The sequence below is a fragment of the Rhinatrema bivittatum genome, chromosome 4, assembly GCF_901001135.1.
Source record: "Rhinatrema bivittatum chromosome 4, aRhiBiv1.1, whole genome shotgun sequence".
Lineage (NCBI taxonomy): Eukaryota > Metazoa > Chordata > Amphibia > Gymnophiona > Rhinatrematidae > Rhinatrema > Rhinatrema bivittatum.
In genome coordinates this window covers 436,862,981-436,879,458 of record NC_042618.1, presented here as the reverse complement: position 1 = coordinate 436,879,458, position 16,478 = coordinate 436,862,981, and the positions used below count along the sequence as shown (strand labels likewise).

At 49.6% G+C, this 16,478-nt stretch overlaps 1 protein-coding gene across 8 annotated transcripts in view; it reads left to right on the top strand.

The window, feature by feature from the left end:
- Positions 1-16,478, top strand: part of TMPO (thymopoietin) — a 195,562-nt gene that overhangs the window by 141,107 nt on the left and 37,977 nt on the right. For all 8 annotated transcript variants that reach the window (XR_003856674.1, XM_029601549.1, XM_029601550.1 and 5 more), the window contains one exon: positions 4,698-4,844. Coding sequence is in view for 7 of the 8 variants with exons in the window: in XM_029601549.1 (XP_029457409.1) it covers positions 4,698-4,844 (147 nt within the window). In the remaining variant the exon portion in view is untranslated. The remainder of the gene's footprint in view (positions 1-4,697; positions 4,845-16,478) is intronic.

Sequence of the window (16,478 nt, the reverse complement as noted above, 5' to 3'; positions counted from 1 at the left end):
TCATGGTTCATATATAGTACAACTATCCAGCAATCCTCTGATCCTTCTCGGGGCAGATCCATCCTTATTAACTCAAGATGAAGAACGCCTGTCATCCAAACCTTCCCTCCCTCAACTTGATAGCCTGGATGTTGAGTGCTCGCTGAGCACCAAATTCTCCATGCTCAAAGAAGTTGAGGAAGTAAGTGTCCACCAGGAAGTCATTCACTAGGAGAGTTTATGGATTTAAATACATTTTCCACATGGTGTCATCAAAGTTCCTTAGGCCAGTTTGCATGTGAACCAAAAGAGTTATTTAAGTACTTGCTTTCCCATTTTTCCACAATTCTTAGCACTTCATCAGTGACAGTATCTCAGTACCATAGCCTACCATACTCAAATTGAAGGTAGGCCAATCTCCACTCATCTATTGGTATCCAAGTTCATGAAAGGCTAATGACATACTAAATCTCCAGTGGTAAAGCCACCTGTACCTTGGGTCCTGAATGTACTTCTCTGACAATTAATAAAGCCACCCTTTGAACTATTAGAATCATTTTCTCTGATTTCTCACGTGGAAAGTATTTCTTTGGGCAAACACGACAGCAAGAAGAGTCTGTGAACTCAGTCTCCTAAAACCAGCTTCGCACCCATCAGACCCTATACCACCCAACCTTCTTTTCAACATCCCTAACACCAGTGCAAAGCCAATTGCGGATATCACCTCGCCTCGATCTCATGGTGACCTTTCTCAACGCCAAGGCTCCACGCTTCTTCAGCCACAGAAGAGAGCGCGGAGGGGGTGGATGCCCTCGCCCTTCCGTGGCCGTCTGATCAACTGCTCTATGTGTTTCCTCCTTGGCCTCTGGTCGGCAAGGTTCTCCGCAGGTTGGAACATCATCGAGGGACTGTAATTCTCGTCGCCCCAGAATGGCCCCGTCGGCCATGGTTCGCAGATCTACTTCAGATGACGGTGGACGGCCCACTTCGCCTGTCCCATCTTCCTCATCTTCTGCGTCAGGGGCCGGTATTTTTTGAGCAGGCAGAACTCTTCTGTCTTGCGGCCTGGCTTTTGAACGGCGCCGTCTCCGCCACAGAGGCTACCCGGAGACAGTGATCTCAACGATGCTTCGTTCCCGCAAGCCTTCGACCTCCGTCGCTTACGTTCGAGTTTGGAAGGTCTTCGAAGCCTGGTGCTCCGACCGCGGGGTCCAAAACATGGAGGCGACTGTCCCGCTGATCCTTCATTTCCTACAGGATGGTCTGGATAAGGGTCTCGCCTATAATTCGCTCCGGGTTCAGGTGGCAGCCTTGAATGTCTTGGTACAGAAGGACTGCTCTCTACCCCTTCAGCCGGATATTGCACGTTTTCTGAAGGGTGCCAAACACCTACGGCCACCGGTCAGGGATCCTTTCCCTTCTTGGAGCCTCAACTTGGTGCTGCGAACGCTATCTGGCCCTCCTTTTGAACCCCTGAGGGGGTCCTCCCTCAAGGACCTGACCCTCAAGACGGTTTTCCTGGTAGCCATCTCTTCTGCTCGCCGGATCTCAGAGCTCCAAGCCTTGTCCTGCCGGGACCCTTATCTGCATTTCTCCGACTCCGGGGTTTCCCTTCGTACGGTGCCATTCTTCCTACCAAAGGTGGTCTCGGCCTTCCACGTCAATCAAACGGTGGAGCTTCCAGCATTCGCTCCAGAGGAACCCCGGTCTCTCCGGCTCCTGGACGTCAAGCGTGTGCTGCTCCGTTACCTGGAGGTTACCAATGACTTCCGGGTATCCGATCATTTGTTTGTCCTCTGGTCAGATCCGAGGAAAGGTTCTCAGGCATCCAAGAATACTATTGCGCGCTGGATAAAGGACGCCATCTCATCGTCTTACTTTGCGGCAGGGCGGGTGCCGCCTCGCAGCGTGTCGGCTCATTCCACGCGATCCCAAGCGGCGTCCTGGGCGGAATCTCGCTCCGTTTCCTCCCAGGAAATCTGCCGTGCGGCGACGTGGAAGTCGTTGCACACTTTTTCCAGACATTACAGACTACACCTGGCACCTCAGTATACAGGTTCTTTTGGCGATCAAGTTCTCCGAGCAGGTCTCTCAGGACCCCACCCGGTTTAGGGAAGCTTGGGTACATCCCACTGTCTGGACTGATCCAGGTACGTACAGGGAAAAGAAAATTATTCCTTACCTGCTAATTTTCGTTCCTGTAGTACCATGGATCAGTCCAGACGCCCGCCACTAGGGGTTTCATTAGGTCCTGCTTGGATTCTTCCAGGTAACTTTCATTCTGTTTGTCTCTATTGTTACTGTTCACAGCTCCTCACAAGTTGACTGTTGGTGGTCCCGTTGACCGTTTGTTTACTTATATCTTTCTCTGTTCCTTTTTGGGGACGGATCTGGATCCAAAATGTTGTGTTTTGCTTTTGGGCTTTGCTATGCGTAATACTGAGCTCTAGCAGAGGGTGCACTACTCTATATGCTGACGCTCTCAAACTCTGTTCTGACTCCATCTGCTGGTCGGGGGATATAACCCACTGTCTGGACTGATCCATGGTACTACAGGAACGAAAATTAGCAGGTAAGGAATAATTTTCTTTTCAATTTCTAGAGAGGATGTCTCAAAAAGTGTCCAAGGGGTGGTATTTCGAGGCTGTAACATTATATTCTGATTTGAAGATGTAGTAAAAACTATTTATTAATTTTTGGATTTTTTCCTTAAAAAAGATTGCAAACTCATTGCATTTACTTCCTGATATTTCAGGATCTATCATTTGGTCATCCAGATTAGATTTTGTCAAATATTGTATCATCGAGAAGAAGATTTTTGGATTAAATTTCAAATCATGGATTTTTTTGGTGTAATATTCTCGTTTTGTGTTAAAGTTCTACACTTAGAAGGGCTGTATATTTCTCACAGGACAAGCAGGATGGTAGTCCTCACATATGGGTGACATCACAGGATGGAGCCCAATCACGGAAAACTTCTGTCAAAGTTTCTAGAACTTTGACTGGCCCCTACTGGGCATGCCCAGCATGGCACTAACCCTGCAGCCAGCAGGGGTCCCCCTTCAGTCTTCTTTTTTCCGCGCAGCAGTAGCCTTGTGGTAAAGGAGCTCTGAAGAGATTCCTGACAGGAATTTTCCTCACGGAATTACTTAAAGTTAAGTTGCCCCCCAGGGGTCCCTCCTCTAATTTTTCTCAGTCCATGGTACTTCAGTAAGTTTTTACCCATTTCCCATCGATTACAGTCGAGTTTGGCCCTCGCGGCCTACTGGCCGTCGACCATACCTTGGCTCAATATTTTTCCATGGCAATAGCGTCGGGGTTTCGTCGGTGCCCAGACTGTACCTGCACCATGTCTATCACAGACCCCCATAAAGCCTGTGTAATGTGGCTAGGACGCGAGCACGATGTCTTAACCTGCACCAAATGTGCCTTAATGACACCGAAGGGTCGCAAGGCCAGAATGGAGAAGATGGAGCTTCTCTTCCGTGCTCAAACCCCGACTCCGTCCATTGCATGGATGTCGTCTGAACCGGCACCATCAACTTCACGCCAGCATCGACTACCGCGGTGTTTGGTTCGTAACGTTTTGTTATTTTATTTTTCGGCACTGCCTGTAGCTTTCAAATAAGACTGTAGAAGGGGCCAGTCAAAGTTCTGGAAACTTTGACAGAAGTTTTCCGTGATTGGGCTCCATCCTGTGATGTCACCCATATGTGAGGACTAACAGCCTGCTGTCCTGTGAGAACACCTGTTACAGGTAAGCAACATTCGCTATTCCCAATGTCTGATCAGAGGGGTTCTTTCACCAAAATCTGTCTTTCTTTCTGACCAGTCTTTTAAGTTCTCTTTATATCATGGGTATACCATGGAGTATTTGGCCTTTTATAATTCAGGTTCCTGCTGATAACAGGTCTAAGGGCTGGATTCATCATTCTTCGCAGAATGATGAATCCAGCGAAAAAGGGGCGGGGGGGGGGGGAGCCAAATGGGGACGGGCCTGTGAAAGACCCGGCTGCAGCCTTTTGTGCAAATAGCGCCTCTGTGAAAGGTGATGCTATTTGCTGCGCTACTGCAGGCGATAATGTTCCTCACATTATCGCCAGCAGCAGTGCTGCGGCTGACTCCTCCCCCTCCCAGCCTCTACTCCTCCCCTCCAGCTAATAACATCCTGTTGCACGCGAAAAGTCCCTTTTTTGCGTGCGATAGTGGTTTATCACGTGCTAAACACGATAAACGTTTAGAAAAAAAACCCCTAAGCTTATCAGTGATCATAGTGGTTATATTTATCCAGGATATCATTGAATCTATTTGAATTATTGATGTAGTGCTGCAAGTTTTTGTTTTTGTTTTTTTTATATTTCTTCAAAAAGGTTTTTGTATAATCATTATTGTCAGCATATTTATAGAATTTTAGTCACTGTGCAGTTATGTCAGCCCCAACACACACTTTAATATTACTTATTTAAAATGTAGACTTTTCATATATTTTATCATGTAGCACTAGAAATTCTCATGTTCAAGGAACGTACTTTTACCATCATTTTTCTTATATCATGGAATCTAATTACCCTCTTAAATGTGCATCAGAAGTTAAGTTCTGTATATATTTCATGCATTTATATGGCTTTAGGTTTTTATGTTAAACTGTTCCCATGAATTGATGGGAATTCTTAGTTTGTCTGACTCTTAACATGTCCATTTTCTCTTTGTTTACTTAGGCCTATTCTGAGTATGAACAGTTTGGATCTCGGCAGGTTATCAATAAGGTGCCTGGAAATTTCAAGCATACAACTCCTGTCGTTGCAATTTGCGAATTCTCAGACATGCCTGGAAGGACACCAAAGAAACCACTGATGAAAGATGAAGTAAATGCATTAAAGTTTAAATTGGCTTTCTTATTTCTATATATGTAAACAGATTTTGAAACTGTATCTCTTCACAGTGGGAGGTGTATGTAACACATACAGTAGATTGGAGTGAATCTGTGTTTGAGATGCTTTGTACATTTACATTCAGTTGCTTTTTATGAAAACAGTGCATTCCTCTGCACACAGACAAGCCAGTCCACACCAGTGGGTTTGCACTCCTACCAGGAGATGGAGAAAACTGACTTGCTGACATCACCAACATATAGCCCTCCCCCATCATAAGCCTGCTAGTATTCTCTATCTCCTGCAGATGGTGGACACGTGTTGAGAAAAAAGAAAAGAGACTGAGCTACTGAGGTGACACCAGGCTGTTCTCTCTCTCTGAGCAATTAAACCTCAATGCCTGGCTAGATTTAGACTCTAAATATTGAGGAAGGTGGAACTTAGGGGTGAAGGCTTGTGCCTTCTTCCCCCGCAGCCACTGGCCCAATTATGCTTCGAGCCAGGGAGGGATAAGCTCAGGTAAAAGAAAGGATTCCCTTTCCCTGCCAGGTTGTTTCTCCTTCCCAGTGTTAACACACTTCCGCTGAGTGAGGGGAGAGTGAGCAGTGTTCTAGCAGCATGGGTTGACAGTTAGGGATGCGTTTGCTCCTAGGCCTCGCCTTGCAGGTCCTGTCCATTGGCTGTGTGGTGATCACCTAGGCTGCTGCGAAACAGGCTTAGGCTGCAGAAGGTGGGGGGTTTTTCCCCCACACGCGAGGGGCTTTAGCCTAGAGTCAGCGCGCATGTATGCAGCCTAGACTTGAGCATGTAATTGCACAGTACATCCATGCATCCATTGGCGTGCATGCAGGAGACTGTGTGGCCTTTTGGTGAAGCATAATGACACTAGGCCCAAACAGTATGTGACTTTCTATTTGTGTGGCTTGCCATATAAGGGCAATCCAGCCATCGCTCTCACACTGTAAGCCTTGTTTGGAAATTCGAAAGGATTTTGTCACTGTTGGGGCATCCCCCTACCAATAGAGTACTCAGTGGATAGGCGTGCAGGAGGCAATGTGTTAGACAGTTCCCCCCCCTCTTTGTTCCTGATGGGAAGGATGTTCCCGGGAGAGGGCTCAGCATAATGTTTGGTCCTATAGGTCCTGGTATTGATTCAGCTGCCACCTCCTGGGTGGATTTTTTTCCAGGTGTTACAGACCTTTTCTCCTAGGACAAGCAAGGAAGGTAGTTCTCACGTATGGGTGACATCATCTGATGGAGTCTGGCACGGAGAACTTTTGTCAGAGTTTCTAGAACTTTGACTGGCACACTGAGGATGCCACCATCTGTGCGTCCTTGCGAGGTCCCCCTTCAGTCTCTCTCTTTCCGCAGTGCAGTTGCCTTGTGGTTTTTGGAGCTCTGCTTCTTTTTCATTTTTTGTATCTAATTCGGGATTTTTTCCCCATTCCATTGTCGGGTTCCCCCTTTGCAGTCAATGCCTCTCCTTGGCACGGTAGGTAAAAAACATAATCTTTCCTTCCTTTGCGGTTGATTTCCAATATCCCACTTCCCGGTGGCCCCCAGTCATCGCCCGCATGCCAGTTATTTTTCATGGCATCGTCTGGCTTTTGTCTGTGCCCCCAGTGCCTGCAGACCATGTCCATCACGGATCCACATGAGGTTTGTATCCTCTGCCTGGAGGCCTCGCATGATGTCAGAGGGTATCAAATGACCCCCAAGGGCCATCGCGCACGCCTTGACCAAGATGGAGAAACTTTTCGGTTCCAAAAAGTCCGCTCCATCCACACCTGCATCGGAGTCTTCAATACCCAGGGGTTGAGGGGAACCGTTCAATACGCTTCCCCTCGCTACTCCTCTGACTGCATCCTCAAAGGACTGAGGGAATGGCGATTAGTCTTCCTTGATCTCGCCATTTTTCAGGACGTCAGGATCTTCTGCTTTCTCGGTGCTTGGGAAAGACCAGGTCGAGCACCATGGGAGATCTCGCAAGCATCTTCAATGTCAGTCGCCTCCAGTTCCTGGGCGGTACCGGCAGCTGCCATGCTACCACCGAAGCAACCCCATGGCTCAGAGGCCCTGTCTTCGATATACCCGGAAGTCCCAGGTGTTCCCCACAGATATCTGTGCCGGGCACCATGCCACCTCGTAGAGTTCCGAGGAAGCACCAGTGACGCTTGTCCCCCTCCCTCAGTCTGGCTTCACTGGACTTTCAGGAGGAGTTGGACTGCAGGGTGCACAGTGCGGTCCTCAGAGTTCTGTGGAGTGTCGAGCCACCCCTGCCACCGGCCCCCATATCGGTGCCGGAGTCTATGCTATCTCTCTTGGCGTCCCTGCTTGAGCGTCTGGACGTCCTTCTTGGCGTCCTCCCAGTACAACCAGTGCCCAAGGGACCTTTTGTTCCCTGGCAGCCATCGATGCCCCCCTCGGGAGCGATCCCTGTTATTGAATCCTCCAAGGAGGAAAGACGCGGCCGGTGCTGAATTTGAGGCCACTATTCCCCGAGCCTTTGCCCGTGCCCTCTGAACACAGGGCTAGGGTTCTCAACAGGCCTTGCCCGCGCCAGCCCCATGGCATTAGTGAAGAGGAAGGTTCTTAGGACGTGGGGGGGGGGATGATTTCTAGGAATCTTCATCCGAATTCTCAGATGACCCGCATTCCGAGCCCTCCCCTCCGAAGGAAAGGCGTCGGTCTCCCCCAGAGGACCTGTCCTTTGTGGGATTCATCAGGGCCATGGCTGAAGCTATTCCCTTCCAACTTCTCACGGAGGAGGATGCGCGACATAAGATGTTGAAGTACTCCAGTTTGTCGGTGCTCCTAAGGATATCGTGGCACTTCCCATCCACAACATGTTTAAGAATCTTCTCCTTCAGATGTGGGAACACCCGATCTCCATTTCTCCAGTCAGTAGGAAGGCGGATGCTACCTATTTGGTACAGCAGGCCTTGGGGTTCGTGGGGCGGCACCTCCCTCACCAGTCAGTGGTCGTGGAATCCGCCCTCAAAAAGGCCAAGCACTCCTGTACCCATGCTTCTGCTCCTCCGAGGCAAGAACATAGGGAATGCAATGCTCTGGGGAGGAAGGTTTTTCAGGGCGCTATGCTTTTCACCTGTATTGCCACCTACCAGTTTTATATGATCAGATACAATCGGAACCTGTGGAAGCGGGTCCAGGACCTTCTAGAGGGCTTGCCGCAGCAGGCGTCTGTCTGCTGTTGTCCTGCATGGTCTAGAGACTGCCTAAACACGAGTTGAGGTCCACCTATGACATGTTTGAGACAGCGGCCCGAGTGGCCGCCATGGGTATCAGTGCCTGGCCTGGCTCTGGGCTTCTGACTTCCTCCCAGACATGCAGGAGAAGCTGGCTGATCTCCCATGCACAGGTGACAACGTTTTGGGGATAATGTCCAGGATGCGGTGGCTCAATTGATGGACCACCATGAAACCTTCCAACAGCTCTCCGCTAGCGCATCTGGATGCTCCTTCCTCTGCCAGGAAATCTTCTAGGCCAGGCTCCAGGAAATACTTTTACAGGAAGAGGAAATGTTATCCCCTGCCTCTTGGGGTCACACGCTGTGCAACAGCTCCAGGGGCCGCTCCCGTCAGCAGCATGCACCTAGGCCTCAGCCAGCACCCAGCAAGCCCCGGCTATGGGCTTTTGGCTGGCAGCGAGGAGCGTGAGTCAGCCAAACATACCCCCTTCTCCAGATCCCCCAGTAGGAGGCAGGTTTATTGGCTTTGCCCGCCACTGGAGAGCAGTCACTTCGGACCAATAGGTCCTTACCATAGTCCATCAGGGGTGTCGACTCAATTTCAGATGGCTTCCAGAGAACTCTGCCCCATGTCTATCGTGGGGTTCGTCTGCCCAGCAGACTTCAGACAACTCTTCGCCCTTCTCTTGGAAGGAGCTGTGGAGCCCGTTCCTCACCCCCAACAGAGCCGAGGGTTCTATTCAAGGTATTTCCTCATTCCGAAGAGAACAGGTGGCTTGCGCCCCCATTCTCATCCTCAAGGCGTTGAACAAATTTCTCTAAATAGAAAAGTTCAAAATGGTTTCTCTGGGCACTCTGATCCCCCTTCTCAAAAGCGTTTTCACCAAATGCTTAGCGGTGGTGGCTGTGTACCTCACACGCCGTGCGGTGCACGTCTTCCCATATCTGGACAAGTGGTTGATGAAGAGTGAGTCCCGCACAGGGGTGCTGAACGCTTTAGCCCTAACTGTGCAGACACTGCAATCCTTGGGCTTTATCAACTACCCAAAGTCTCACCTCTGCCCATCTCTCCAACTGGATTTTATAGGAACCAGGCTGGACACTGTGCAGGCAAAGGCGTTCCTACCCCATGATCGGGCTTTTACACTTGTCACGTTGGCAACCTTTGTGCAGCAGCAGCCAGCATGTGAGTGCCCACCTGATGCTCCGCTTGTTGGGCCACATGGTGGCTTCAGTCCATGTCACCCCTCTCGCCCTCTTGTGCATGCAAAGGGCACAGTGGACCTTGCGGTTGCAGTGGCATCAGGCCTCCCAGGACCTTGAGACCTGTCTCTCTGTCAAGGAACCTCTGAGGATGCCTCTGGCCTGGTGGGAAATTCTATCCAGTTTGGAGCAGGGAGTTCCCTTCCAGGCTGCCCCGCCTCAGGTGGTCCTCATCACGACTCCTCTCCTCAGGGCTGGGGAGCCCATGTGGATGGGCCTCCACATGCAGGGCCTCTGGACCGCCCGCAAAACTCGCTATCAGATAAACTTTCTAGAGCTTCGGGTGATCCGTTACGCCCTCTGGGCGTTCTGGGACCAGTTGTCACACAAGGAAATCCTGATTCGGATGGACAACAAGAAGGGAGGCACGGGATCATTCCTCCTGTGTCACAAGTGATGCGGGTGTGGTCCTGGGCCCTGTTACAGGGGATATCGCTGCAAGTGATGTACCTGCCTAGGACCCTGAACATACTGGCAGACTGGCTGTGCTGCTCCTTTCAGCCACACGAATGGTCCCTGAATTCCGAGGTAGTAGCCAGCATTTTTCATCAGTGGGGGAACCCCAGATGTGGACCTCCTTTGCCTCCCCTTATAATTATAAGGTGAGCACTTTCTGCTCCCTGTTGCCGGGGGTCGGGCATCTGGCCATAAACGCCTTCTCCCTTCACTGGGGGAGGGGTCGTCTGTACGTGTGCCCTCCTTTCCCGCTCCTCTTGAAGACCCTACTGAAGCTTCAACAGGCCAGAAGGACCATGATCCTCATGGCACCTTATTGGCTCTGTCAGGTCTGGTTCCCTCTCCTTCAAGATCTGTTGATCAGGGATCCCATTTGTCTGGGGACCGCGCCCGATCTGATAACTCAGAACCAGGGCACCGTGCACCATCCAAACATTCGGGCATTGGCCCTAACGGTGTGGATGTTGAGTACCTAGTTCTTCAGTCCCTGGACCTCTTGGACAGTGTCTCCCAGGTTCTAGTGGCTTCTAGAAAACCTTCTACCAGGAGGTCTTACAGTTTGAAATGGAAAAGATTCTCCACCTGGTGTGCGGGGCATGATTTGGATCCATTCACATGCCTCCTTCCCAAGCTGTTGGACTACTTGTGACACTTTTACAAGTCTGGGCTTCAAACCAGCTCAGTCAGGGTTCATCTTAACACAATGCATACCATCGAGGGGTTGCTGGCATGCCCATATCGGTGCAACCTTTATTGGGTCATTTTATGAGGGGTCTGCTTCAATTGAAGCCCCCTTTTCGGCTTCCTATTGTGTCTCGGGACTTTAGCATTGTCCCGGCCATCTCATCCGTCATCCTTTTGAGCTGTTACGCTCCTGTGACCCAAAGTTCCTCACCTGGAAAATTATATTCCTAGTGGCAATTACTTTGGCTCGTAGTCAGTGAGCTACAGGCCTTGGTTACATACCCACCGTACACAAGGTTTTTTCCATGATCGTGGTCTTGCGTATGCATCCTAAGTTCCTGCCTAAGGTCTTGATTGATTTCCATATCAACCAGCCCATTGTTTTACCCACCTTCTTTCCCAGGCCTCATTGTCACCCAGGACTCTTCATACTTTGGACTATAAGAGGGTCTTAGTTTTCTATTTAGAATGCACAGCTGGTCACAGGCAGTCCATTCAGCTCTTTGTGTCCTTCAATACCAATAGACTGGGAGTGGCTGTAGGCAAACAGACTCTATCCAGCTGGCTGGCGGATTTCATCGCCTTCTGTGCGCAAGCAGGCCTTCAGCTGGCAGGCCACATCAAAGCTCACTCTGTGTGGGCCATGGCAATGTCTGTGGCTCATCTGAGAACTGTTCCCACCATCGAAATTTGCCACGCTGCAAAGTGGAGTCCCTTTACACATTCGCGACCCACTACTGCTTGGACAAAGACAGTCGGCCAGTCCATACTACACAATCTCTTCCATACTTGAACTGAACTCTCCCTGCCTAAAGCCCCTGATTAGTAGCCACTCTATCCTCTGCTGACCAACAGTACTGCTACTGTTGTTATGCCCATTGGCAAGTTGTTTCAGTACCTATTGACTGCGTCTGGCGGATGGGGACAGCCTGGAGCTTGGTATTCACCCATACGCGAGGACTACCATCCGGCTTGTCCTAGGAGAAAGCCCAGTTGCTTACCTGTAACAGGTGTTCTCCTAGGACAGCAGGATGTTGGTCCTCAGGAATCCCGCCCATCACCCTGCATAGCTGGGTTCTCCTTAAGTTTTGTTGTTTTTATTTTTCACTTGTATTTTTTCTCTATTACGTGACTGAAGGGGGGGCCCTTGCGTGTACACACAGAAGTTTTCCATGCTGGGCTCCATTGCATGATGTCACCCACATGTGAGTACTAACATCCTGCTGTCCTAGGAGAACACCTGTTACAGGTAAGCACCTGCGCTTTCTGAAAGAGCATCCAGTGGAGACTAAGCAAACCCGTAAACAGGGGACTCATAGGTCTTCCCACATGGCGCCCAAGTTGGGTAAGCACAGTAAAGAGACTGTCCCTGGTGAGGTAGAGGAGGATGAGGATTGTGAATCGCTGCATGATTCCAGGGATGACTCTGATTCCACACCACTGGAAGAGTGGGAAAAGTCTACCTATCTTGCAGCCACATAGGACTCTACCCCACTTTTTGTAACAAGGATGAGTTGCCAAGACTATTAATCTAGATCCTAAAAATGCTCGGAGTACACGGGGGTGACACTATAGGAGTACAGAAGAAAGATACAATCTTGGTCACCTTGCACAAGGCATTCTGTTTCTTTCCACTCCTGGATCCAGTATAGGAATTAATTGACCTTGAATGGAATACTCTGGAAGTGAATTTTAAAGGTATGTATTCCTTGATGGGCCTGTACCCCTTGGATCCAAAGGCAAGGGAGCAGTTGCGATTCCTGAAGGTTGACACCTTGGTATGCGCTGTCACCAAGCAAATCACCATCCCGGTCAAAGGGGGAGTAGCTCTGAAGAGTGCTCAGGATAGAAGAATTGAGGCTAACAAGCAGGCATTGGAAGCGATGGCTGTTAATTCATAAATAGCTTCTAGATGCTGTTTGGTAGCCCAAGCAGATTTGCGTCTCCCACAGAAGGCTCAAGGAGTGGGAGCCAATAGTGGGCCGGTGATAGTCAGGAGCCGCATTTTTAGCAGATGCAGGCTATAACTTGCTGCATACAGCTGCTAGAGATATAGCTTCCGTGATAGCGGTAAGATGCCTGCTGTGGAACTGATTGGCGAAAATGATTTCTAATTTGACAGGTTTACATTTTAAGGGTTCTTTCTTGTTCGGGAGTGAGTTGGAGAAGATGGCAAATAGATGGGATGAATCCAAGATTATGCGATTGCTGAACGAAGTGAAAGTGAAGTCACGTGCTTTTGGGGAAAGAGGCCACTCCAAGGGCTCCAATCATTTTCGCCTTTACAGAGGTGCTGCGAATCAGAAGTTGCATCCTTTCAGAAGTTCCCTGTACGTACCCGGATCAGTCCAGACTACTGGGTTTTGCCTCTCTTCCAGCAGATGGAGACAGAGAAAAACTTCGAGAGTGCCCTCTCTTAACCTGATGAGCCACCTGCTGCTCCTCAATATTTCTCTGTCTCCAGCAGATGGAGGTGGTACAAAACCTGTGGTTCTGATCCAAGCCAAAAAAAAAAGAGAGAGAAATTTTAATTAGGTGATCTTAGAGTCTCCCAGGGGGTTTGTGAGGTCCTGGTGGGACCATCCTCCCTGGTTGTAGGCGTCTTGGACAAGCAGGGGTTGGGAACCCCAATCTTTGTCCTGAGTCAGCCGGTGGGGTGAAAGCTGGTGGTCCAGCTCCCTCCCCTGTACCGATGCCTTAACAGACTCTTCAGGGATGTATTCTTATTCTTTTTTGGTTGCATTGTTAAAGCTGTTTTAAAAAAAAAAAAAAAAGTGATGGTGTGGGCAGCTGTTATTCGTCGACTTCCCTTCAGCAGCAGGTAGATGGGATTCCCTGAAACAGGGAGCTCGGAGTTATTTTAGTTTTCTAATTTTTGTCTGGCCGGCCGGCAGCTGCCTCGTGGCGTTTTCTTCTCCCCTCAGCCATGCCACAGTGTTGGGCTCTCCAGCCGCATTTCTTCGGGGTTTGCAGTCTGTGCCTCCCTGGTGGGGAGGGAGGATTCCAGCAGGACTGCAGCAGCTGAGTCGCAGCAGCGCTGGGAGGCTGCTCACTGCCTTTGAAGCTCCGGGTGATCTGTTCCCCCCTCATAAGAACATAAGAAATTGCCATGCTGGGTCAGACCAAGGGTCCATCAAGCCCAGCATCCTGTTTCCAACAGAGGCCAAAACCAGGCCACAAGAACCTGGCAATTACCCAAACACTAAGAAGATCCCATGCTACTGATGCAATTAATAGCAATGGCTATTCCCTAAGTAAAATTGACTAATAGCCATTAATGGACTTCTCCTCCAAGAACTTATCCAAACCTTTTTTGAACCCAGCTACACTAACTGCACTAACCACATCCTCTGGCAACAAATTCCAGAGCTTTATTGTGCATTGAGTGAGAGAGAATTTTCTCCGATTAGTCTTAAATGTGCTACTTGCTAACTTCATGGAATGCCCCCTAGTCCTTCTATTATTCGAAAGTGAAAATAACCAAGTCACATCTACTTGTTCAAGACCTCTCATGATCTTAAAGACTTCTTATCATATCCCCCCTCAGCCGTCTCTTCTCCAAGCTGAACAGCCCTAACCTCTTCAGCCGTTCTTCATAGGGAAGCTGTTCCATCCCCTTTATCATTTTGGTTGCCCTTCTCTGTACCTTCTCCTTCGCAACTATATCTTTTTTGAGATGCGGCGACCAGAATTGTACACAGTATTCAAGGTGTGGTCTCAGCATGGAGCGATTATAGAGGCATTATGACATTTTCCGTTCTATTAACCATTCCCTTCCTAATAATTCCTAACATTCTATTAGCTTTTTTGACTGCTGCAGCACACTGAGCTGACGATTTTAAAGTATTATCCACTATGATGCCTAGATCTTTTTCCTGGGTGGTAGCTCCTAATATGGAACCTAACATCGGGTAACTACAGCAAAGGTTATTTTTCCCTATATGCAACACCTTGCACTTGTCCACATTAAATTTCATCTGCCAATTTGGATGCCCAATCTTCAAGTCTTGCAAGGTCCTCCTGTAATGTATCACAATCTGCTTGTGATTTAACGACTCTGAATAATTTTGTATCATCCGCAAACTTGATTACCTCACTTGTCGTATTCCTTTCCAGATCATTTATATATATATATTGAAAAGCAGCGGTCCAAGTACAGATCCCTGAGGCACTCCACTGTTTACCCTTTTCCACTGAGAAAATTGACCATTTAATCCTACTCTCTGTTTCCTGTCTTTTAACCAGCTTGTAATCCACGAAAGGACATCCCCTCCTATCCCATGACTTTTTAGTTTCCGTAGAAGCCTCTCATGAGGGACTTTGTCAAACGCCTTCTGAACAGTGGGAACAGCAGCCATTTTGGGTGCTTTTCGCACCGCGGAGAACAAAGCGTTGGGGGGGGGGGGGATTTACCTCCAGCCCTCTCACCGGCTGATTCCAGCTCAGGGAGCTACTGGGGGGCTCCCTGGGCTGATGCAGATCTTGACCCTTTAGAGGGTACTTTTGCGGGGACCCCGATGTTTTCCCCACAGTTCATTTTGTTAAAGCGCCAAGAATTCCTGGCTAGTTCTGGTGACAAGAGGGGACCCTCTCCACTACAGGAGCCTAGCGGCCCACCGTGCAAGGTCCCTAGAAGGGAGGAGACGCCGGTGGCTATGCGGATTTGTCGTATGCAGGCTGCGGTCCGCTCCCCAGGAACACGCTTCTGATGACTCTGACCAGGGGGAAGGGCCGGTGGCCCCTCTCCCTCCTTTGGATGACCTGGATATTGGCACCATGTCGGACCAGGTTCCGTCCTCCCCCCGGTGGAGGGCAATGACTGGAAGGTGGTCTGCTTATTTCAGAAAGACGAGCTAGCACCCTTTTTCCCACGTCTTGGTGGAACTGGGCATCGTGGACCCTCTGGATCCAAGCCCAGTCACAGTGGATCCTGTCTTGGGGGGCTTGCGCGGTCCTGCTCGAAACTTTCCTCTGCATAACATGTTAAGACAGATGATACTTCAGGAGTGGAATTCCCCAGAAACAGGCCTCAAGGTTAGCCAGGCCATGAATAAGTTATATCCCTTGCCTGAAGACATGTTGGAGCTGCTGCGGAGTCCTAAGGTGGACGCATCAGTCTCCGCAGTTACTAAGAGGATGACTATTCCAGTAGTGGGAGCAGCAGCTTTGAAGGATTTGCAGGATTGCAAATTAGGGTACCTTAAGGGATTTTTGAGGTTTCTGCCCTGGGCATTCGTGCTGCGGTCTGTAGCAGCTACATGCTCCGGGCGAGCCTGCACTAGGTACAGCAGTTGCAGAGTGCCAAAGATTTTGTGCTGGTGGAGGCGAAGCAAGCTGAGTGTTTGGAGGCTGCAGTCCCGTATGGGTCAGACGCCCTTTACGACCTCCTCTGCAAGTCCTCGCAAACTATGGTCAGCCCGGAGGCTCCTATGGCTACGAAATTGGTCAGCGGACGTATCTTCTAAGTCTTAATTAGGAGCTCTTCCATTTAAGGGCGGACTTTTATTTGGAGAAGATCTGGAGCAGCTCATCAAGAATTTGGGCGACAATAAGGTCCACAAGTTGCTGGAGGACAGGCCGAGGGGCCAGAAAGCCTTTTCCTCCACCCACTCCCGGTTTCGGAGACACAGGCATTTTCATCAGAACAGAACTCAGAATGCGGGCAACAGGCCAAGTCCTCTCAATGAGTCACGGTCCGTCCACTCAGAGGATCCCATAGTAGGGAGTGGGCCCATATCACGTTAGACCGGTGGGTTCTCAGTGTGATATAACATGGCTACGTATTAGAATTTGCTCGTCCAATCCGAAGCCCTTTTCTGGTGTCCCTTTGCGGTTCCCCAGCAAAAGAGAGTGCTGTTCGCCAGACCCTGGGGCGCCTTCAGAATCTAGGGGCTATCTTACCGGTTCCTCCAGCAGAATGGGGGAAGGGTCGTTATTCCATTTATTTTGTCATCCCCAAGAAAGAGGGAACTTTTCTGCCCATCCTGGATTTAAAGGTTAATCTAGCCCTCAAAGTG